Source organism: Quercus robur, chromosome 10 (genome assembly GCF_932294415.1).
Source record: "Quercus robur chromosome 10, dhQueRobu3.1, whole genome shotgun sequence".
NCBI classification, from domain to species: Eukaryota; Viridiplantae; Streptophyta; class Magnoliopsida; order Fagales; family Fagaceae; genus Quercus; species Quercus robur.
Window position 1 is genome coordinate 1,304,230 of NC_065543.1, and position 24,689 is coordinate 1,328,918.

Genomic DNA, 24,689 nt, shown 5'->3' on the forward strand with positions numbered 1-24,689 from the left:
TTTTTTTTTTTCTTCAAAATTTTTTGGGGCATGCAAAATGTCCTATGCAATGTACATATAATATTTGAGTTACTTCATATTTCGTACTTCTATAAACCTCTATAGCTATTTTGTACATTAGTGTATGGTTTTCCCTTGGAATTTTGGTTGTAGAAATTATATATTTTCCACTATTGGTTTAAAACAGTTGCAAATATAATTTTGTCATGCACTGCAGTAATTGGTTTTCATAACTTGTGAATCAGGTCTTACACATGGATAGGCATGAGTTTATGTTGTTCAGGTCCTATTCAAGGTTATCGATTCCGTATCGTACCGGCTGATACAATCGGAATATAACGTACCGGCCAACATCCGATACGCTCGACCCCCCTGTTTCGTACCGGAAAAAATACCGGCCGTACCGGCATTGTACCGGCCGTACCGGTGAAATCCGGCTATATCGGTCGGTAATTGGATACCAGACCGAAACATGAAATATACCTTTTTTTTTCTTTTTTTTCTTTTTTCTTTTTTCTTTTAGTTGATGTTAAAGTTTAAAACTATGAATTATTTGTTCTTAATTGAAGTAATGTTTTATGGTAAACATAAATTTTTGAGGTATTGTTTTATGGTAAATAGAGATTTTGTGTGTGTATGTGTGTGTGTGTGTATATACATATATTAAATATATAAAATAGCGGTAAACCCGAAACGGTACACCGGTATTGACCGGTATCCGAAATATATCGTACCGGTGGCCAAACCGGTACGGCCTCCGATACGGTATTGACATCCTTGGTCCTATTTCTGCTGTGATTTGAGATTTGTTGAAGTCTACAATTGTGTGTTGCTTCTTTATTTGTTAGAATCCGTCTATTTATTCACTCCTTTAATTATTTTTATTTCATGCTTTGTAAGAGGTTCATGGGGAATGATAAACCTCCAGCACATTTGGGCTCTAGTAGGAATTATAACGTGGACATAATACCTCAATTGTGTGTTCACTTTCTTTTGTCTTCTTTCTTTCTCTCATACTGTTTAGTTTACCACTAGTGGCCACAGTTCTTCTCTATTTCAACTTTCAATTCTTCTAATATATTGACTTGAAAGTTCAATTAGTGTATAAAACACCAACGAACATTTAGACCCCCAACTCTAAAATAACCAACACAAGCTTATATTCAAACAATATATATGCGGAAAATGAAATATAAGCTATAACCAAAATGGTAACACACTATAAACCATAATTAATCACAAATACAGCAGTAATTAAAATGTAAAGAGAAAGGGAAGAGAGATGCAAACATAAAGATAACTCGGCAATGTGTTATCGAAGAGGAAACCGAGGTACTCGGCAAAAAACTTCTCTGCCGCCCTCTAAGCCGTTAATAATTCACTAGAGAATAAAGTTGGAATACATGAATAGTAGAAGATCCTCCAAGCCTAATCTACCTAGTGTACCTAAGCCCTCCAAACTTATTGCTCCAACAAGGTTACGACGAACCTTGTCTTCTCTAGCTTACTGAATCCCGCAATAGCCCATTGCATCAACCAAATGAATTGGTCCCTTCTGAACTGCTTCCCAAGCACCAAAATACCTCTTCACTAATATAGGTATGGTGAGATAAGGATTTGACTAAATGTACCTCTCAAGGATATGTCAATGGAGAGAGTGAGAATAGAGGAATTTGGAGAATCAAATGATAAAAATTGTGGATGAGTCAATCTTGTTTTTCTCTAAGGTTTCTCTCTCAAAATTCTCTCTGGAAGCTCTCTACATTTTGTGGGTATAAGGGTATTTATAGTGGAGTGTATGAGGAATGTGAAGAGTCATGTTTCAACCAAACAGGGCATTTTGGCGACTCAACCTCGCGATTGGAACGAGTCGCGAGTTTGAGTCGCGAGCTTGAGTCGGGTGCTAACTGCCTGGCAAAACTAGAAGTTTTGTCTTGTAATGCTCCAACTATTGTAACCCTTCAGCTCCCCTGAATGCTTCACACGTGTGCCACCTTTGGTGACTTGCCAGTCATGAGATCCAGTCGTAAGGCTTTTCTTGAGTGCATACATCTTGAGTTTTCTTCACACTCTCTCACACACTACCCTTACATAAATCCCACCTAAATACAGGGTATCTAATTGCTAAATTACAAGTAAATTTGGCGTGAAATAAATCTAAAACATGATTGAATAAATTCAACCTTACAATGACTAATTCTCATTTGGCTAGTTTATGATGGAAAATGGCACTATTGATGGCAGTGTAGTTAGATGTGGCAAAATTGGCAGGGCGGGGTGAGTCAGGTTGATCCGTATTTTTTGCATGATTCTTTTTTAAAACATGTATTTACCATTTAATAAGTCATGTAGCAAATTATTTAGTGTGAAATGTATTACTTTAAATTCATCACCCATATTAATATAGAGCTTAACTCAACATATTGATATTTGTTTAGTAATGATAGAAATTCTAACATTGCTAATCAAAATAAAATAGCACAAACACAAAGAAGTCTAGTCTACCCTTTGAAAACTACTTAAAACAAACTTACAAGTTTCACTTCCACATAATATCAACATCTCAAAGCATGAAAAAAAACAATATATTGCAAATGCCCTATTGGAAAACTAATTTGAGACAACTAATCTTGAAAACTAATTTCATAATCTAATATTTTGTAAAATAATTTAATAGTTGTGTTTAATTTTAGATGCGCTGTGGTTGGCAGTTTGTTTCAATTTTGAAATATACATCAAAGTTTGATTATTTACTTATTTTATATATGGTCTTTTTTATAAATATCATGTTATTGTTAAGCAATACATACTCCAAAAAAATCATTTTTTATTTTGAAGAGCCGTTTATTTTAGCTATGGACTATTAAAAAATAGTTTTTTTTATAGACCAAAAAAAAAAAAAAGGAATTTTCGAGTTAGAAACTATTATTTTTTAATTTAGAAAAATAGTTTTTTAATTAGCCCACATGGCACACAAGTAATATAAAAAAAATAATATTTTAATATTATCGTTAGCTACATTAGGAATCAAATTGACATATAGTATAAACGTCATGAATCAAGTATATAGTTTATCATTCTAAAAAAAAAAAAAAAAGTATATAGTGTATCCAAAAATGTTAGGTTCTAAAAGTTTAGAACAATTGGTAAATCGTGAACACAAACTTGTCTAAATATAGATTTTAGAGTCTATAGGTATTATTAGACAATGCTCAAGATGATTCAAGTCAAGATTCAAGAACATACAAGCTGTAGGAAGAAGATTTCATAATCGGTTTGGTTCGATCGATCGAAAGAAAGGTTCCATCGATCGAAAGTTGTATCTGTAGAATCTTAATTAAACCCAAACAGCAATTCAAGCCCATTAAGGATTAGGGTTTCTAATCTACTTCTCTCAGTATATAAAAGAAACCCTAAGCACGTTTTTATGAGGCTTTTCAGAGAGAGAAGAGTGTGCCTCTTTTGTTTTTAGGGTTTTGTTCCTAAAAAGCTCTCTCATATCTTCTGCCGGTGTTATTACTTGAGAAATCTCAAGATCCAGTATTGTAGAAGTTACTGCCTTCTCTAGTCATCAAAGGTGCTGATGATCTAAACCTTCAAGGGTGGTCTTGGAGTCACAAATAGGAGAGATTGTGTTGCTAAACCTTTGAGTGGGATCTCAAAGTCACAAACGTGGGTGTTTGTGTTTTGCAAAGGCCAAAGAAAGAAGGAGTCCGTGATCTCGGAGCTTGCACGTGGTCATGTCAGTAAGTTTCTACTAGTGGGTAGCAATAGGATGTTAGTGGTCTAAGTCGCTATTGTAAAACTTCGGCTTTCTAGTAGATTTGCTTTCTACCTTGAGGATAGCTAGGTTAAATCCTCCCCAGGTTTTTTACCGGTTTGGTTTTCCTGGGTTATCATATCATTGTGTTTTTGTTATTTTTCGCTGTTATACATTGATATGATATATTTGTGTTAACCTAGATTTGTTAATTTGACTAAGTAATCACTTGGCTAATTACCTAGGTTAATCTGATTGTGGTTTTAAGGGGTCTAAAAACATACAAAAAATATTCTAATAACCCAAATTTGGATCTCCAAAAATAGGAATTTTGCATACATTTTAGTGACAGCAGAGAGAGAGAGAGAGAGAGAGAGAAGGAAAAGACAATCTTAATAAATATAATGACAGATACTGTAGAAACGCTTGTTTGAATGAATGTGCAATGATTTTTTTTTTGAAAATAACTATAAAAGCCAAACTATTTTATTAGTTAGCCAAGGTTTGAAACTATTTTGGTATCTAACAACTCAAGTGTAACAAACTCGATTTTGTATTGCTAAATTGAGTACAATAAACTTGATTTCAACATCATGCTGTAGCTGAGGTGGACACTTGGTCCACGTAGGCACCGAACTCGAGTCAAAAGGACTTAATTATGTCATATAGAAATCGAGCCCTATGGACTCAATTTAGTAACGCAGAGATCAACAACCAGAGATCAAAACGCAGAGATCAACAACGAAGAAGAAAGAAGCAATGATGCAAAACCCAGCAACCCAAGCGCCGATTCTAACTAAACCCAGGCGGCGAAAGCTACAGGCGATGGAAATCGGATCGGACGTGTGGTTTCTCACCGCTGCTCTAGTGGAGGAGAAGAACACGTTGGAGTGGAGAGCGGGTTTGATTTGTTTTGGATTTGATTTATTCATGGGTTTTTGGGGCTTGGAAGTGGAGAGTGGGACAGCTTTTGGAGAAAGTAAAAAAAGGAAAGGAAGAACAAGAAAGTCACTCAATTGCTGAAGCAAAACTAAATTGAGCCCTATGGACTTGATTTCTAGATGATTGAACTCGAGTCCATTTGACTCGAGTTCTATTGAGTTCTATGTCTACGTGGACAAATTTCCACGTCAACTGCAGCATGATGTTAAAATCGAGTTTATTGTACTCGATTTAGCAATCCAAAATCGAGTTTGTTACACTAGAGTTGTTAAATACCAAAATAGTTTCAAACCTTGGCTAACGATTTTTTTTTTTTTTTAAATAACTATAAAATCCAAACTATATTGTTAGTTAGCCAAGGTTTGAAACTATTTTGGTTTCTAACAATTCGAGTCTAGAGGACTCGATTTTGGGGTTATAAATCGAGTATATTATACTCGATTTTCCTATTGCGCCAGCAGCTGAGTTGGACAAAGTGTCCACGTAGGCCGAAAATCAAGTCTAATGGACTCAGTTTTTGTTCATTGAAATCGTGTACAATATACTCGTTTTTTGTTCATGGAACTCAAGCTCAAAGGAGTCGTTTTTTATCCATGGAAATCGAGTCCAAAGGACTCGTTTTTTGTTCATGGAACTCGAGCCCAGAGGACTCATTTTTTGTTTAACCACCTACCCAAAAATGCCCAACGCTCATTACACTCACCTCACACACCTCACAACACTCAAACCAAACACGCTGACTCTCTCACACTCACTCTTTCCACACACACCTCACAACACTCAAACCCAAACACACTGAAGCACTCTCACCTCGCGCCGTCACTCACACTCAAAACCCACACACACCTCATAGTATACACTCAAACCCAAGCACGCCTCACTCTCACTCTCACTCTCACCTCGCGCCGTCCACTTCGAGTCTTAAACCGGTCCTCACAACAGATCACTCACACTCAAAACCCACACCGGTTCGGTCTCTCTCACTCTTCAAACCCAATACACTCAAACCTCACCAGTCCGGTCTCTCACTCTTCAAACCCACTCTCACTCTTCAAACCTCGCACCACTCCGATTCCTCTCACTCACTCATTCTTCAAACCTTGCACCAACCACTCAACCTCGTCACTCTTCAAACCCTTACTCTCACTCAAACCTCACACCACTGCTCAACCTCATCACTCTTAACCTCGCACCACTGCTCAACCTCAATCTGAAGGTAGGTACCCCTTCTCAATCTGCTTGCTTTGATTAGATCTAAATAATTTATTTATTTATTAATGCTCCAGATGTATTTCTCTTTTCTAGGATACTTTAGATATGTGTTCATTGGAAATGGAAAAAACCCACCCAATGAAAGTCCCCAATGATTGTAGATAGGCATTCATAACAATTTGATTGTGATGAGCCTATAGTGGAGGTGTGAATGTGATGAGGAGTATCAGTATCATGCTGCAATGGAAGTTGTTGGGCATTCATATATCAATATAATTAAAAGTTGTCATCTTTTTTATTTTATTAATACATTATGCTCAGTTTGAATGGTATGCTTGTACTATGGTTCATCATTTGCACACAAAAGAGTTTGTACAAAGTTATGTACAGCCAATAGGCTGTTATTTTTAATTTTTTTTTTTTTTTTTTTTTTTTTTATGATGGTCATACTCTGATTTCAAGGACCACTCCATCTTGATTCAAGTATTTACTCATATGAAAAAGCAGCTTATTTAATGACAATGTTACCACAAACTACTATTACTTATGATGCCCCAACAGCATGTGGGGTGTCAAGAATATTGTAAAGAAAATGAAAAAGGATTTTGAATGCTTCTGCAAGCTTAATAAGCAACGTTCTTGATTTGTTAGAGCATTGCTCTAACTCCTCAGAACACATTTGAATGAAAATGAAGAAATGTAGAAGGCTTAATTAATCATACTGAGTTTTTGGTAGCACATTGATATTACTCTTGACTCCCTAAACTTCGTGCAGTATGGCTGTCGTTGCTGCTGAGATCCCTGATGAGTTCGGTCCTAGTCCCATGGAGGGTTTGGTGTTAAGGTTTCTAAAAGAACATCGATCGTGCGCTGTTTGGGAAGGCGAGGTAAAATTAAAACCGACCACCTGTTGAATATTCTCTTCAGGCTCTTTTACATTATGTTGATTTTTTTTTTCCATTTCTAAAATTCTAAGTTTGTCAATGGTATTACTAGCTTTGAATGCATAGTCATGCCCATTAGTTGGGTTGAGTTAGATTGGTTGACTATTGCACACCCTTACATAAATGTTACACTTAGATAATTAAAGACATTACCATTGATAAGATTTAGAGAGGTTTGACTATTTCAGTCTTTTAGCATTGAACTAAGATAACCAAATTGAATTGTGAGAGCCAGAGAGAATCAAATTTTGATGTATGTATTCGTTGTAAACATGGTGGGTAATGGGTTGGATTGCTATTATGGCAATGTTTACACTAGCATGCATGGCATAAGTAGCAAGATAAACGGCTAAAAACAAATGTATCAAGTGCTGCAGATTCCTTTTATTTGCCCCTGTTGTTGCTTTTTTTTTTTTTTTTTTTTTTTTTGGGATGATATTTTAATTTCCCCCTCCTAACGCGTTATTTTTTTTTTTTTTTTTGGGATCAATAGCTACAATCACATATACAAAGGTTAGGGCATGTTGCATCTCATCACCATGGTTCTATCATGTGCAGGATCCGGGGACACTGAAATGCCGTGGTCGTAATGAGGAGTTCCGAAAACAACGCCCGATGGTGGATGATCGTGTCCTCGACATTGTCAAGAGAGTTGGATTAGAGGGGCTGTATAGGACCCCATCTAGAGAGATTGATAATAACTTGATGATGGCCTTTGTTGGGCGATGGAGGCCTGAAACCCACACCTTCCACCTGCCACATGGTGAGACAACGATCACATTACAAGATGTGGAGGTTCTTTTGGGGATTCCAATCGATGGTGAGGCAATTGTTGGAACAACTGACTTGGTGTGGGCTGCTGAATGTCGGGAGATGCTTGGAATTGTTATTAACAGTGTGGTGCTTCAAGGACAACGAATCCAGATTAACCGGTTACTTCAAAAAGTAGACCAAGGGTTGCCCGATGGTGCAGCAGAGGATGTTGTGCATCAGTATGCATGGTGTTATATTCTAGCACTCCTGGGGGACACAATTTTCGCCAACAATTTTGGCGATAGGGTGCATATGATGTGGTTGCAGATGTTGAGGGACCTTCGCAATCCACCTCGGTACAGTTGGGGGAGTGCTTGTCTTGCATGGTTGAACAGAGAGTTATGCAAGGCAACCGACAGAGGTGCTAGTCAGATTGGTGGGGCCTTGATACTAGTTCAGTATTGGGCATGGTTCAAATTCCCTTTTTTGTGCCCAAGGATGGACCTCCCACCAGATGGTGCATATGGCCCACCATTACCACCTTGCCCATTTTCCATTAAGTAAGTCTCTTCCTTGACCGATTCTCTCTATTGGAAATAGATCCATAATTTTAAATGACATGACACATTGTTAGACATAGAAAATAAAATTTTAACTTTGATATTCCTCAAATTTTGAAAATTAATAGGATTTTTATTTATTTTTATATATTGTTTTACAACCACTGAGGTCATACGATGTATAATACAAGTATTATTAATTTCTAACTCTACCACTAATCATATGTTTAGATAATTATTTATTGGTATAAACTTAGTAGTATGTAATGCTAAATTTACGATTACCCATCATTTATTGTTGTTGATTTCTTCAAATTCTCAATTCCAAGTATTAACTATTCCAGTGCTATCTAATTTGAGATAATGAAGCTTGTATCTTATTAATTTTTCTTTTCAGCTATATACAATACAACGTTTCATGAATGGGAAATTCTCAATTAGAATATTGTAGGAAGAATGGGCCATATATATGATACAAAGCTTGTATCTCTCTCTCAGTTTTTTTTTTTTTGCTAATTAGATTCTTTCTTTCAATTTCTTCTTCTTTTTTATTTCTTTCATAACTCATCCTTTGCTAGAATAATTTTGCTGAGTTTTGTGGATAAATAGCATAGGAAAAAAATTAATTGAATTCCACAACTATTGATAAGGAAAAGAATTAAAATAAAGTTTTTTTTTTCACTCTTGCTAGTCTTTAAGAAGTAATCATTGCTGATGGATTTTTTTCGGCTTGCATTAGCATACAATTCCTTTTTCTTTTTTATTAGATTGCATAATTGGTAGATATTGACTCCTTCTTTCTTAATTGTAGGGCCACGTGGGTTGTGACCACGAAGAATAGCCTCGCCGAAATCTGTTTGGTCCGGTACTGGTAGCTTCTAGATTCTATGCATCCCAATTAGGTACCCAAATTGTGTTTCTTCTATTGTTTATGACTATTGTATACTGTTATAACTGTAAAATAGCTCTTAATCGAAAATAATGAAACATTGCATAACGTGCTGCCCTTTTATTTGGCTATTTTAGGTGGTGTGGCAACCATATGAAGCTGAATTAGGCCACTTGCCTGCGTTCTGTGTCGCAGGAAGGGATGTGTGGACAGTGAGGGTGCCGCTTGTATGTTTCTGGCTAGTAGAGATACATACACCGGACCGTGTTGTTCGTTAGTTTGGGATGATATAAGAAATGCCCCCAAATGTTGATACTGGCGACGCCCTTCACAAAATAGACCTAAGGGGGAAGATCGGAGTGAATTGGAGGGACAAACACAGAAGCCATATCCAAGTATTGAATACTTGAGCATGATTACTATGTCTTGGAGCACGATTAGAGAGGGATATGTCGCCTACTCATCCATACTTCCATTGGTACAATAGGGTGACTTGGAGGTTCGTCGACCACACATCTGCTGCACTTCTTATTATGGTAATTGCTTCAACCTTTCTTTTCAAATTTTGTTGCTTCTTTTCAATTTTTGTTGCGTATCACCATTTTTGTGTTAGATGTACTAATTGTATTTACATCTACAATGCAGGTTACCAGTCACAAGCAGCTGTTGACGCGTTATACAGTAGGCAGTCCTGAGTACAAGCATATTACAACTGTACTTAAGACAGTGGATCGCCTTCACCATATAATTGCCCAACTTCCCTTGGAAGATACCAATGGGGAAAATCCAAAAGCGCCAGAAGATACTGGACAACCAAGCACGAGCTTAACTCCTGCCAGCCATAGCCATGGTCAGCGTGCTGCACCCCATTAGGTTGTCAGTAGGCCGGATCCCTCTCCACCCCCACATGCATCTCCTACCCCAGAGTTCCCTCCACCCCCACATGCATCTCCTTCCCCAAAGATCCCTCCACGTACTGCTCATGCAGTTCCTGACCTAGAGATCCCTCTACCCACTGCTCATGCATCTTCTCACCCCGAGATCCCTTCACCCACCCCACGTACATTTTCTGACCCCGCCCATCTTTCACTTACTCTGCCCTCCTTTGATCTCGGCTTTGATTTCAATGAGACCCCTCGTGTCATGCACACTCAATGCCCCTCGTACAACATTGGTCATATAGACCATGTACCACCCCATAGTAAGTCCATGTCATTCATGCCCACTCCTGGACTGCATACAAATCCCATGACTATGGGCTGTACTCACATTTCATTTGCTACACCATCCTCCCCAGTAGTTGTAGGATCTTCAGTTGTTGGGAGTCAAGCAAAACAGCCAAATGTGCATGTCGAGAATGAGCAGTTAGTTGGATTACACTCACCCCCACAAGGTCGACCTAAACGCACAACAAAAGCACCTTCTTGTGGGACAGGTGGTCACAAAGTAGGACACAAGGCTGGCCCCACGGTATGACAAGTCATTTAATGTAATTAATAATTTCCCGACTGCTGTTATGGTTAGTATTAGAATTCATTTAATCTATTGTTTGGTTGTAACTTCATCTTTGCAGCAACGTGAGGAGCCTGACCAAGGAGATGCGGTACCCCTTCCCCCACATACCAGACACTATACGAGACAGCATAAGCGTAAAATGTATTAGGGTTAGCACCCCATCTAAATTTGTATGTGAATTTTGTCAGAAAACCCCACTTGCTCCCTTTCTTACTTCTTTACATTTGTTACTTTCAGATTCCAAACTATACTGCCATGTTATATAACTTCAATTCCTACTTTAGAATTCGAAAACCTCATAAGTTTACTGCTTTCTTACATTCTCATACATGTGTTTGTGGCAATAGTGTTTAGTTTAATGGGCAAGAGGTTAGCTATATTATTTCCTTGAAAACCCATTAGCTTTGTAAAGTTGAATTTAATTAACCATTTTATTGGCTTTATTCCGTGCCAAATTTGCTTGTATTTCAGCATTTAGTTACCCTGCATTTAGGTGGGTTTGTTGTAAGGGTAGTGAAGGAGATAGAGTGTTGATTGCTCAAGAGTGTGCAAGAAAACAGAGACTTGCGGCTTGTTCTCGCGGGTGGCTCGCGGCTTCAAGCCGCCAGACGCAGCACACGTGCCAAACATGCCAGAAGGTGAACAGTCATGCTAGCTGGAGCACTACAGGACAAAACAGGACAACTGGCCATACGGTTATCTCGCGACTGGATCTCGCGACTCAGTCAAGTCGCGAGGTCAAGCGGCGATCCACCCCTGTTTTGTAATTCCTGACGTTTCACATTCCTCTCTTACTCCAGTATAAATACCCCTTTTACCCACAAACGAAAGAGTGCTTCCTGAGAGAATTTTGAGAGAGAAACCCTAGAGTAAAACAAGATTGATTCATCTACAATCTTTACATAAGTGTCTCTTCAAATTCCTCAACTCTCTTCCTCTCCATTGCCAAACCCTTGAGAGGCCTTTTACCAAAACCTTGTTCTCACCATATCCATTACTGTGAGAGGGCTGTTTGATGTTCTGGGAAGCAGTTAGGAAGGAACCAATCTTCATTGGTTGATACTATGGTCTAGTAGCGGAATCCGGGAAGCTAGAAAAGAAAAAGGTTCGGCGCAACCTCGTTGGAGCAAGAAGCTTGGAGGGCTTAGGTGCACTGGGTAGATTAGGCTTGGAGGGTCTATTGCTGTCCATGTATCCCAACTACATTTTCTAGTGGATTGCTTACCACTTGGAGGGCGGCGGAGAGGTTTTACACCGAGGGCTTCGGTTTCCTCTTCGATAACACATCGCGTGTTGTCTTTGTGTTTGCATCTTCCTTCCCTTTTATCTTTGCCTTTTATTATCTGCTGTGGGTTGTGATTTTAATTTGGTTTAGATAGTTTTTCCAATTCCATATTATAGCTTATGTTAATTTTCCGCACACTAGTTGTTTGACATAATGCTTGAATTGGTTAAGTTGTAATTTGGGGGTCTAAACGTTCAAGGGTGTTTTTACACATATTTGAACTTTCATTTGGTATCAAAGCAGGTACACTTTTATTGGTTTCAATACCATTGTGTGATCCTTGACTCCCTATTGAGATGGATCGGTCTCAATCCCTAAATGCATCTCCATATTTTGATGGTAGTAATTATGCTTTTTGGAAGGTTTGCATGAGAGCATTTCTTTGCTCAATTGATGAATCTGTTTGGGATGCTGTTGAGATTGGTTGGACCAGACCTGAGGCAGCCAAATCCACATGGGATAAGGCAGCACTCGCTGCATCTAATACTAACAGTAAAGCACTCAATGCTATTTTCTGTGGTGTGTCTCCAGATGAATTTCACAGGATCTCCCACATTACCATTGCCAAAGAAGCATGGGAGATATTGGAAACCACATACGAAGGCATGAAGAAAGTGAAAGACACCAAGTTGCAAATACTGACCACTCGGTTTGAGGAGCTCAAAATGAGTGAGGATGAGTCCTTTCACTCTTTCTATGGGCAGCTAAATGAGGTGGTTGTCAGCAAGTTCAATTTGGGGGAGAAAATGGAGGATTCTAAAATTGTAAGGAAGATCCTTTGATCATTGTCGGAAAGTTTTCGTGCTAAAGTGACAGCGATTGAAGAGAGCAAGGACCTTGATGACATTAAAGTCCAGGAACTGGTTGGTTCTCTTCAGACTTATGAGATGTCGCTGCCTAATCAACAGAAGAATAAATCTCTTGCTCTTAAGACCATTAATGAGAAGGTGGAAGATCAAGACTCATCGGGAGAAGATATGGTTGACAAAGATGTTGCATACCTTGTTAAAAATTTCAGAAAGTTCTTGAAATTCAAAAATAATGGCAAATTTGGTGATAAAAGAAAATTCCAAAGTTCAGGAAGGGAGAAAAAGGAATTCAAAAAGAAAGATGGAAAAGAATCCCAATTTACACAAGGTGTCACTTGTTTCGAATGTAACGGGCATGGACACTTTAAGAAAGAATGTCCGAATTGTTTGAAATCGAAAGGCAAAGTGTATGCCACAATATTGAGTGACTCAGATTCATCAGACTTAGAATCTGAAGAAAGCTGTGATGGAGAGGGGAATTACTCAGCTTTTATGACTATTGCTCATGTTGAGTCTTCAGACGAGTTGAATCTGCTTGTACGAGACCTTGGAGAACATAGTGATGAAGAATCACTGGGAATTGTTGAAGAATCAGATGCTGAAGAAGATGAAAGCACAGCCAATCTTCAAGAGAATTATAACTCACTCTTGGAGAAGTCGGGTGAGTACACAAGAGTGGCCAAAGCTGCTGTGAGAAAAATGAAGAAGGCAGAGGAGGACTATAAAAATCTCCTAATCTGAGATAGGGAGGCCAAATGTGAGATAGAGACACTGAATGGTGAGCTGTTAGAAGCTTACACAAAAGTGAGATTTCTTGAGCAAGAGGTTATGTAAGCAAATGCTAAAATAGAGAGGGTCACCACCAAGAAGCTAGATGATGTTATTTCATCTCAAAAGAGTTTTTCAGACAAATCCGGATTGGGATATACCGGAGGAAGTAGCTCATCTGGAACTGTCACTAAAGAAGTGAAGTTTGTAAAGGCTAAAGATCCAGTTGAAGTTGACCTTACTGCTGAGAAACTCAAGATGGAGGAGAAGAAGAATGTGGAGAACCAACGGTTGTTGAATCCCCGCAATTAGTATGTGGTCAGGTCTGAATCTCGTGCCAAGTCTCGTTCACGACCACAAAGAGGTCCTAGATCAACTTATGTGTGTCATCATTGCGGACTTCAAGGGCATACTCGACCAAATTGCCAAAAGATGAGAGCAAAGAATAGTGCAACTCCTCAAAGGTCACGAGGACCTAGAAATGATAGAAGAAATTGGGCAGATGAACAATCTAGAGATCAAAATGGTGATCCCGGAATGATGAACATGATGAAGATGATTGGTGCATTCACCAACTGCTTGGAAAGCTTCTCACGAAGGTTTGAAAGCCCTAACTCCCCTACCCAATCCTATAAGGAAATCACCCCAAATGCAAGTGACGTGTGGGTGAAAAAGGGTACTCATGCATAAACATTATAACATGTCCATGCATTAATACTTCCTATGCTTTGTGACGATGTTTGATTGATTGCTTGTTGTTTATGTTGATGGTTGTTTGTTTGTCTACTTGTGCATATTTTTGTTTTTTTGTTTTTGATCAATCTTTTTCTTCTTTTGTCAAAAATCCAAAAATCACATAAAAATTAGAAAACCAAAAAGTTTGATTGACATTGTTGAGCTTTTGTCTCAAAACTTGTTTTGCCTTGTACCTTTGTGCTAATGGCTTTGTGCATTTTCGAGCATTGCTTGTTTCTTTGCACTCGTATTACTGTGGGAGAAATCTTGAAATCTATGTGATTGTTGTAAATAGATCTTCAAACTTGTCATGAATGATTAGTGAATGGTTATGATGATCTTGAGACATGCATAGACTTGTGTCTATATATCTTCCCACTCTTTATTTTTGTTTTTTGCTAAAAAGAGCTCACCAAATGTAAATCTCCAAATGAAAAGAGATTTTGAGCTGCAAAAGCCTGTCGCACATTCTAGTATTCGACTAGGAAAAAGGGTAAGCGACCTAAAATTAAAGTGAGTGTTTATTCAAAAAGCCAAAGGCTAGTTCATTAAAGTGAAATATCAAATACCACTCTCACAATGAGAGGTGATTGTCTCAAAAAGGATCAAAAAGAACAATTGGTATGATTGAAAGAGGAGTCAAATGTAAAGCTCCAAAATATGTTATCAAGTTTTGTGGGAGGTCATATATACATATTTCTATAATTGAGATGGTTCACATGATCTAGTGCTAATTGTGTATGTCTTGGTTGAATTGATCATTGAAGTTTCACATTAGACTAAGGACTATCTCATTGTTGATATCCACACACAACACACAAGTTTATGTTCAATAAATGCCAGATTCATTTGTGTGATTGTACTTGATGAAATGTGTTTTCACATGCTCAATCTTTGTTAATTCAAGCATAAAATGATTTTTGTGTGTTTTAGGTGTTTTTGGAAAGTATTTTGTTAGAAAAATCTGAAAATTTTCAAAAATCCTTTTTTGCCCTGGTTTGGCGACTCAGTCGCGGGTTAGTCAAGTCACGTGCCTCGGTCGCGTGTTCGCGGGTCATATTTGGTGACTTGTTCGCGAGTGGAAGGTCTAGTCGCGAGGGTTACTCAGAGATTTTCGCGGTTCAGCTCGCGACTCCCTCGCGGGTAGACCTTCCAGTCGCGAAAAACACTTAGAAAAATTTTTCAAACTTTTGTCTTTGAGTGTTTTGCCGGCTTGAACTGGCGTCTTTGTGGCGACTCACTTCAGTCGCGAAAAACGCTTGTTTGGCAAAAATAGGGGCAGTTTTTAAATTCTTTTTCAGTTTTCCCTCGAACTTTTGTGACTGTTCATCTTCTTTCTCAATTATCTCCTTCCCAAACACTCTGTGCACCCATTTTTCAAACTCCATTGTTGCTTCTTTTTAGCTTAAAATCCTCAAGTAACAGGTATGGGTTTTCTGTCTTGAACTCTATTTTACTTGTTTTTTTGTTTTTCCCTCTGGATTATTCGCATTTGTTTGTGATTTTGAGATGGGTTTTTAGTTCAGCAGTTACTCTTTGTCCATGCTTAGCCTGTGGAAGCTATTGTTTCAGTTTTGAGCTTTCTTAAGTTGTTGGTTTTGTTCTTCATCATGTGCTTAGCTAGGGTTTGTTATTTGTTGGTTTCTCATCTTGTCTAATCTTATGTTAATATGTTGATTCGAAATGTTTTTTTTTGTGAGGTTTTCTGTGTTGAAATTTGTGCTTGTCCATCTATTGTGTGCATCTGTCTTTTGTTTTTTGAGTCTGGTCATACACATCAATCTGTATGTCTCATTGACATATATTTGTCTTTCGGATGTCTTCAAAATCTCTCCCATGCATTATACCAGTTGTTCCTGTGTATCCACTTTTTAAGCCTGTTCATCTGTGTGGTTGATTTCAGTAGCATGGGGTTTAATTGTTTTAGTTCATCTGAGTGGTGGCCTTTTTGTCCTTGTCACTAACAAAGTTCTGATTTGTTCTACACATGTATTGTACTATGTTGTTGTGGCATCTTCTGATTGTTCACAGATGACTCCATCACCTCCGAAGAAGAAAACTCCTGCAAAGAAGGCTGACAAACGATTGAAAATGGATTCTAATCTGTTTAGGTCGGTTCAACACTTTGAGAGATACAAAGATTCTTTCATGAAGGGAACCATAATTCAAGAGAGATTTGTGGATTTAGTGGACCTAAAAGATACATTTATTCCCACATGTTTTGAGGGCAGAGGCTGGGAAAAGTTGTTAAGTGGATTACCGGGTGTGTGTGAGCCTCTGATAAGAGAATTTTACTCTAATGTGAAGATTAGGGAAGATGAGCTAGATTGTTGGGTAAGAGGGCATGAATTCACTCTAGATGCTCGTGTTATTGATAGGGTCCTTGGTCTTGAGGGTTTAGAAGAGCATGAGTTTACCAACTACAAAGACAGAATGTTGTCTATAGAAACTGTTCAAAACCGCATTGGTGGACAGAGAGAAGGAAAGTGTCTCAATACCATCGCTTTTCCAGTTGACATGAGGTGCCTCACCATCATCATGATGAACAACTTGTATCCTGTGAAGAAACTCACTACAATCAACAATGCCAGAGCCATTTTTCTTATGGAGCTAAAAGAGAAAACATTCATTGATATCAGCTCTCATATATTTGATACAATCATGGAAGAGACCAGAACAACTTCCTGAGCTAAGCTGATTTTTCCTAGCCTTCTCATGCGGATTTTCAGGGCAAAAGGAATTCCAATTCCTCAAGACCTCAGCTTAATGCCAATACCCTCAGCAATCAACAAACAAACCATCATAAGGATACAAGTACGGCTTCCGGGTGATGTAGATGAAGAAGGGGCTGAACAAGATGAAGGTGTTCCAATGGAGTCTGAGACAGAGGCAGCAGGCCAGGCATCAACTTCAACACCCAGAAGGAGTGGCAAGAGGACTAGAGCATCAACTTCTTCAGCTGTACCTCAAAACGCATTTCAAGTAATCTTGGATAGACTTGATGGACTCAGGAAAGTCCAGACAGAGCAGTCTGAGAGGATGATAGCCATGCAGGACCAGCTAGATATTCTCTCTGCAAAATTCGACAGCTTCGCCACACATCATGGACACTGACCCTTTGGCCATTCCGGTCAAAAAGGGGGAGAAATTTTTGAGAAACAGACCTTGAGGGGGAGCATAGTTTATCTTGCTCTTATGTTTTGGATAATGTGTTGTTTCTATGGGTTTAATACACTGTGGCTTTGGTGTATTCTTGTTTCTAACTCATAACTTACAATCTTGGTTTAATCTTTTACATATGTTGTTGATGTTTTTCAGGATATATTGTGCTTGTACCCATGTTGCTTTTGTAAGCTTTTAGGGTTATGTTTTATGCATAATTTGTAGGCTTTATGGTTTGTACCATGTTTTATGCAGCATTTTATGCTTTGTTTAAATCAGTACTTCTATATAAATGTATTGCTTTTTCTTTTAAGTACTGTCACTCTTGTGCCCTTGTAGGATTGTTCCTAGATGCATATACTTTGTGTATTATGCATTGGTTGAGTGTTGAGCATACAAGTATCTTGCCTTGTTCTTGTTAAGTTGTATGTTCAAGTGTTCATTCCAAGTGTGAATGAGCACTGTGATCACTATCTTGTGGTGATTATTTGGTTGATCAAGCCTTGATTTGAATCTTCACTTCATCTTTGCTTGATCACCTTAAGCTTGTTTCATATGCATTTCATGTTTTTCTGCATACAATGATCATGGTGTATTGTTGTGTTTCAGGAGTTTCATGTTCTTATGATTCAAGTGCTTCACAGCTTCTAGAGTTAGGTGTGAGTGAGTTTTGTTCAACTGTTCCCAACTCACATGTTAAGTCTAGAGTCTGTTTTAGGATTTTGTCACGGAATAGCCAAAGAGGGAGATTGTAAGGTTGAATTTAATCAGCCATTTTATTGGCTTTATTCCGTGCCAAATTTGCTTGTATTTCAGCATTTAGTTACCCTGTATTTAGGTGGGTTTGTTGTAAGAGTAGTGAGTGAGATAGAGTGTTAATTGCTCAAGAGTGTGTAAAAAAACAGAGACTCGCAGCTTGTTCTCGCGGGTGGCTCGCGGCTTCAAGCCGCCAGAAGCAGCACACGTGCCAAGCATGCCAGAAGGTGAACAGTCATGCTAGCTGGAGCACTACAGGACAAAACAGGACAACTGGCCATACAGTTATCTCGCGACTGGATCTCGCGACTCAATCAAGTTGCGAGGTCAAGCGGCGAGCCACCCCTGTTTTGTAAATCCTGACGTTTCACATTCCTCTCTTACTCCAGTATAAATACCCCTTTTACCCACAAACGAAAGAGTGCTTCCTGAGAGAATTTTGAGAGAGAAACCCTAGAGTAAAACAAGATTGATTTATCTACAATCTTTACATAAGTGTCTCTTCAAATTCCTCAACTCTCTTCCTCTCCATTGCCAAACCCTTGAGAGGTTTTTTGCCAAAACCTTGCTCTCACCATATCCATTACTGTGAGAGGGCTGTTTGGTGTTCTGGGAAGCAGTTAGGAAGGAACCAATCTTCATTGGTTGATGCTATGGTCTAGTAGCGGAATCTGGGAAGCTAAAAAAGAAAAAGGTTCGGCGCAACCTCGTTGGAGCAAGAAGCTTGGAGGGCTTAGGTGCACTGGGTAGATTAGGCTTAGAGGGTCTATTGTTGTCCATGTATCCCAACTACATTTTCTAGTGGATTGTTTACCGCTTGGAGGGCGGCAGAGAGGTTTTACGCCGAGGGCTTCGGTTTCCTCTTCGATAACACATCGCGTGTTGTCTTTGTGTTTGCATCTTCCTTCCCTTTTATCTTTGCCTTTTATTATCTGCTGTGGGTTGTGATTTTAATTTGGCTTAGATAGTTTTTCCAATTCCATATTATAGCTTATGTTAATTTTCCACACACTAGTTGTTTGACATAATGCTTGAATTGGTTAAGTTGTAATTTGGGGGTCTAAACATTTAAGGGTGTTTTTACACATATTTGAACTTTCAAGCTTGTATTGGACTTGTTGAATTTTATTCATTATTAATATAAATAGGAATAATCTCATTTTCTTTGCTGTAGGCACTGTGTTTGCTTATGGGCAAACAAACAGTGGGAAAACCTATACAATGCGAGGCTCGGAACGATTTAGGTTGAGTTTAATCTTTCTTGTGTGTTCTTGACTTCTTGGTCTAACTATGTAACACCAAAGCATTTAACTGGATTTCAGCATTAAGGTTTAGTGAATAGTCAGGTAGTGAGATTTTCGAATGCCCTGTGTGTTTATTTGATGCATTTTTATTATCAATGCTGAGGTATGATCGAAAGAATCAATGAAGTAGCTATAATTTTCATCGTTTTTTATGATCTGATTCTATCCATCTAACAACAGTATCTTCTTTTGATTCCCTTTAGCACCTGCACCACTCCCTCAAGAGTGGCTATCACTAAACATGGTACCTTTCATGTTTTCTTAGTCACTTTCATTAATCTTATTGTTGCATTGCCAGCCTCATGAGAAGGATTGCTATCATGAGAGTGCATCAATTGAAAGACTTTTTGCAACTCTCTTCAATTTATGATTTTTACAACATTTTTTCAGATATATATTTCCTTTATAAGGAATTGCAACATTGAAATTTTTTGTAAGGAATTAAAGTCTTTGAACAGCATACCTTTATAGAAATGTAATGAACATTTGATTGTGTAAAGAAATAGTGCCTTATAGTGATACAATTGTCACACTCTGTTAAGCAGAAAACTAGGACTCTGCTTCACAGCTAGTTCTCTCTCTGCTAGTGCCTGGGGTGCTGATACAGCATATATATGAAAAGAAAAGAATCTATACTCCAGCTTCTTTTTTTATTGTGGTTATAAGGGGAGAAATAATTATCTGTCACTATCAATAGAGGGTTCTCAGAAAGTGTATCAAATGACTTTTTGCTAATTTGCTTATGCCTGTAGGAAGTTATTGTTTAATGATTGGTTACCCATTACTCTCCCCTCTCTTATATTTGTTTTGCACTGTCTTCTAGAACGTTAAGTTATTGCTTCATGGATGATGGTCTTGGGAAGATAAAGGTTATCTCAAATCACTCTAAAGCTTCAACAGCTAGAGTGGATTCTCATCCAAGCTTAACTTCATCTGTTTCGCAGCCACAAATTGATGATTCTTCGAGGTACTCTAATATTTTTTTTGGGAAAAAAGAAGTGTTAGAAACTAAGAACAAGGTTTAGAGATTTTAAATTTAGAAATTAAGAACAAGAGTATAATTTATTTTTTCAAGCATCTTATATCTTTCCAGATTACTCACAAACACTTCCACCACTTTTGAATTTTCTCTTTCAAGCTATTAATCTCAGCCTAGGTGATGTATTTTTATTTTTATTTTTATATGGAAATGGTTAAAATGTTGATGTACTAACAAAACAATTCAACTTCTGTGTCTTTGATGTTTTCTTTGGCTAATTGTCATTCTTTCTATTTATCAATGTGTTTTGTTTCTAAAATTTGTTGCTTTGGTTTGAAGCTAGCGTTTTTAGGTGCTTCCTGTCATCGTTTGCGTTAGCCAATTAATTAGTTTAGTCGAAATTTGTAATTTTAAATGGTGGGTGTGATTCATTTTGATGGTTATTCTTTAGATTCATGTGATATTCGATCTGGGTTTTCATAATTATTATTGCTTGATCGGTGGTTTTAGGTGGTAATTGCTACCAGTTATGTGTGTTCAAGCTGGCTTTTTGATTTTATTAGTGTTCTTATTGTTTGCTGTCATTACACATTTAAATTCTTTGCACAATTTGCATTGATATTATTCACAGTTTCCTTTCAATCCAAATACAAATGTTCCTTGGGTCTTCTATTTTCTAGTAAAAGTAAAAGCAAGCAATGTAAGCTTGAGTATTATGGACTATAATGCATATCATTTGATTGTATTGTTGTTCATTAGCTTCTCAAATATGGCTTGACGAGATTTTTGAAACTTGCGATTTGGCACATGTTGGATTTGTCAGCAACTAGGTTCTAACAAGCTTGACAGTTTAATATGTACGTTTTTAGATCCCTTAAAACACAATTGGATTAACCTAGTTAATTAGCCAAGTTATTACTTAGTCCAAATTTCAGATCTAGGTTATCACAATCAAACAATCATATCATGCATAGCAGCGGAAATATAAATAACACAAGGATATGATGACCCAGGAAACCAAACCAGTAAAAATCTGGGGAGGATTTAACCTAGCTATCCTCAAGGTAAACCTGAATCCACTATGAAAGAATTGAAATTTTACAATTGGACTTAGACTACTAACATCCTATTGCTACCCACCAGTAGAAACTTACTGACACGACCATGTGCAAGCTCCGAGACCACGGACTCCTTTTTTCTTGGATTCTCTAGCAAGTACAAGCACACTTGCTTGTGTTTCTTTAAGTTCTTATGGCAGCAACTGAATGATCATCAAGTTCTTGAACGAATCTCCTCTTGATAACCCTAAGCTTGTGTAAAGGAAAGCTCCTCACAGATCTCACAAGAGATTTACACAAACCGCAATATGAGTAACAGAAAAACGTGGCTAGGGTTTGCCTTTTATATCTAGGGAAAAACATAAAACCCTAAACGTTTTTAATGAGTTAGGGTTGAGTTGGAATTCTGCAAAAAAACTCATTCTTCCCGAGATTCGATTGATCGAGCCTAAACTTCGATCGATCGAATCAGACCGAAATGCACTATCAATTCTACATCAGCTCGAATCCAACTTTTCATAAAAGACACAACTTTGAGTAAGTCTAAACAAGACTAAACAACCTGTTTTGATCATGGTTTGCCAACAATACATATTAGAGTTCTAAATACATTAGTTCCTAAGTCTTTAAAACCTAACATAATATACATGTGAAAATTTTGGTATGTTTTTGTGAGAGTGAAAAATTAGTGAGGCTAATCAAGTAAAATAACACAATCTTGTAGATTTTTTTTTTAAAAATAAGTAATATGATAATCTTGATTCAATACTATATGTGTGTGTGTGTTTCTTTGTGCTTCTTTGGGGATTCCATATAAATAGAATGCTCCTTTAATTGCTCTACATAGATTGTTGTCTACATTATTTTATTCATGTATCTGCTGATTCCAAGGATTGTCTAAAAGTTTATCATCCTGGATGTGTGGGAAAGAAAGTTTCATTTTTGGAGGGCAGAGAAAGCTGGACTTGCAGTAAGCCATTTACATTTTTCAACTTTGATAAGTTCGAATTTGATTTGATTTTTTTTTTTAATAAATAAGTTAGGATCTGATTGTGTACCGTCTTTTCCATCAAAACATTTCCTTATCAAGTATGGCACGAATTTGGTAGATCTAGCATCCATGAAGGCTCATGCTCGATCATTTGGCTATCATCATTCCAATCTTAATAAATGATTCTGATTCTCCTATGTTACACTTTTTGATTCCAATTTTTTTTTTTTTTTTTTTTAAAATCAACTATTAAAAGCTCTCTGTAACAATTTTATATTATTTATTTATTTTATAAATGTAGTGTGTGTATGTGTGAATTATCACCTCACAAGAAATTAGTATAAAAAAATTTGTCAGTACTATTTATACTACAATTAGTTTAACATGTTTTAACTGATCCTACTGATAGGACTTCAATATATGTTGAAAATTCCTATTTTGCAGAGGGCACCTACTTAATAGTTTTTTTTATCACACTGGAATTTTGTCTCATCACATTTTCAATCACACGCTTGCTTTGCAAAATTATTAAATGATAAGCTTTACATGTCAGATTGGCACTATTGCTCAATATGCCATAAATCTCCAAAGTTTCAGTGCTTTTGCTGTCCTTATGCCATATGTGAGTGCTGCATGAATGCTGCTGAGTTTGCACCAACTCGTGGGAAGAAGGGATTCTGCAGTGAGTATTTGAAGCTTGTTCTATGTGCAGAAGAAAACGTGGAGTATGATTCTGATGGGGTATGTGATGCAATCCTACAAGCTTAGTGTGAAATATATAGGTTTCCCCTCTGCTACATCCTTTTCATTACCCAACAGTTGAAAGAATTTTCCAACAAACAGCTATGCCTCCGTAATTACTGAAAACATAAAGCTTCTATACTTACGGAGGAGCTTAGTGGAGGTGTTATTGAAGGACAGCGATAGCTTTAGTGGAAAAATAGTGGGGAGTCTTGTGAAAGTTAAAAATGACCCCATGGTTTATTTGCACAAAAAGATAAAACCATCTTGCCCAAGTTGTAGGTAATTGTTACAAAGCAAAGTGATCTGCTAGCATGGTGTTAATATTTCAACCCATGATAAGCTTGGTCTCTTGTTTGAATCGTCTGGTTTCTTTAATAAGATAGTCTCTTAAACTAAACGTTAACCATTATCTTCAATAACTAATGATTGATTTCTTTTCTTTTATGATATTTATTCTCCCTCCTTTTTTTTTTTACGGTTTCAGGCGTGAAAGAAACCTCATCAGCTGGTAAAATCAATAGTGAAATTCTCCTGCAAGCTTCCAGTGTGCCAATGGACATTCGCATTTCCCTGCTGTCTGATTCTGACTTCACCAAGGTAACTAAATTGTTTGGAAACTTTCTCATTTTAAATGAAGCAAATATTTTTTTAAATGTTGATTAATTTATAATCGGCTGAATCAATTATTTTTCTGGTACAAGTCATCACTCATAAGAATAAATTAGGAACAGCCATGGTCTTTTTTTTAAAAAATTCCATTGAACAGTAGTTTCTAGCGTAAAATTGGAGTAGTAAGTTTAGAGTATGTTCAGTTGATCAGAAATTCCCACCCATAACTATTCCAGTGTTGCTAATTGTGTAGTGCTGTTTGCAGGAGGAATTGGAGGATTTGCAGCAAAAAGTAAAAAACGGCGTGCACAAAAAACTGACTGTTGTATGTTCTGTCATTCATAAGCAGTTATCTCTCATTTATGTTGTTTTTAGTAAGTACTCTTTTCAAAGTTTCTTACCTGGCAAAAGTTTTTTTTTTTTTTTTTTTTTTTAAGAAAGGAAATAAAAAATAATAATAATAAATTACCAAAAAATGATTTTATCAGGGATATTTTGTTTAGAACAGCAAAGGAAGAACAATCCTATGCATGATTATTCTACAATGAGATGAATTTTAAAGTTTTAGATTTGAACACAGTTACATTTACAGAAAAGACTGAAAATCCATATGGTGCCTATCTGAAAACTATGCCATGGCAGAACATGTTTTTGAGAAGAAAAAAGCAATGAAAAGTTATCTTTGTTCTCTCAAGAAAAGTTTTCTAGCTAATTTAATTAGACGTCAATTTTTTCTGGCATTGAAATCTCTTTTTCTAAACTAAAAGAACCACCCATTTTTTTTTTATCTGAACTAAATTCTTCAACTATATTCTGTAAAAAGATCTTCAGAAATAAGGCTACAAATTATCTATCAAAAAAAGTAAGCTATAAATTGGTAGGAATTTGGTAAACTATCTTACCATCTTCTCACC

The 24,689-nt window shown here is 37.3% G+C and overlaps 1 protein-coding gene and 1 long non-coding RNA gene across 2 annotated transcripts; both read left to right on the top strand.

The window, feature by feature from the left end:
• Positions 1-6,690: 6,690 nt before the first annotated feature.
• On the top strand, positions 6,691-8,175 carry LOC126702786 (protein MAIN-LIKE 2-like). The gene is made up of 2 exons (XM_050401641.1): positions 6,691-6,801; positions 7,417-8,175. The coding sequence occupies exons 1-2, from the start codon at positions 6,691-6,693 to the stop codon at positions 8,173-8,175; spliced, it is 870 nt and encodes a 289-aa protein (XP_050257598.1).
• Positions 8,176-22,167: 13,992 nt separating this feature from the next.
• LOC126701848 (uncharacterized) lies at positions 22,168-24,180 on the top strand. Its single transcript, XR_007647518.1, has 4 exons — positions 22,168-22,401; positions 22,976-23,163; positions 23,651-23,763; positions 24,041-24,180. It is a non-coding gene; the product is annotated as an uncharacterized LOC126701848 (long non-coding RNA).
• Positions 24,181-24,689: the final 509 nt, after the last annotated feature.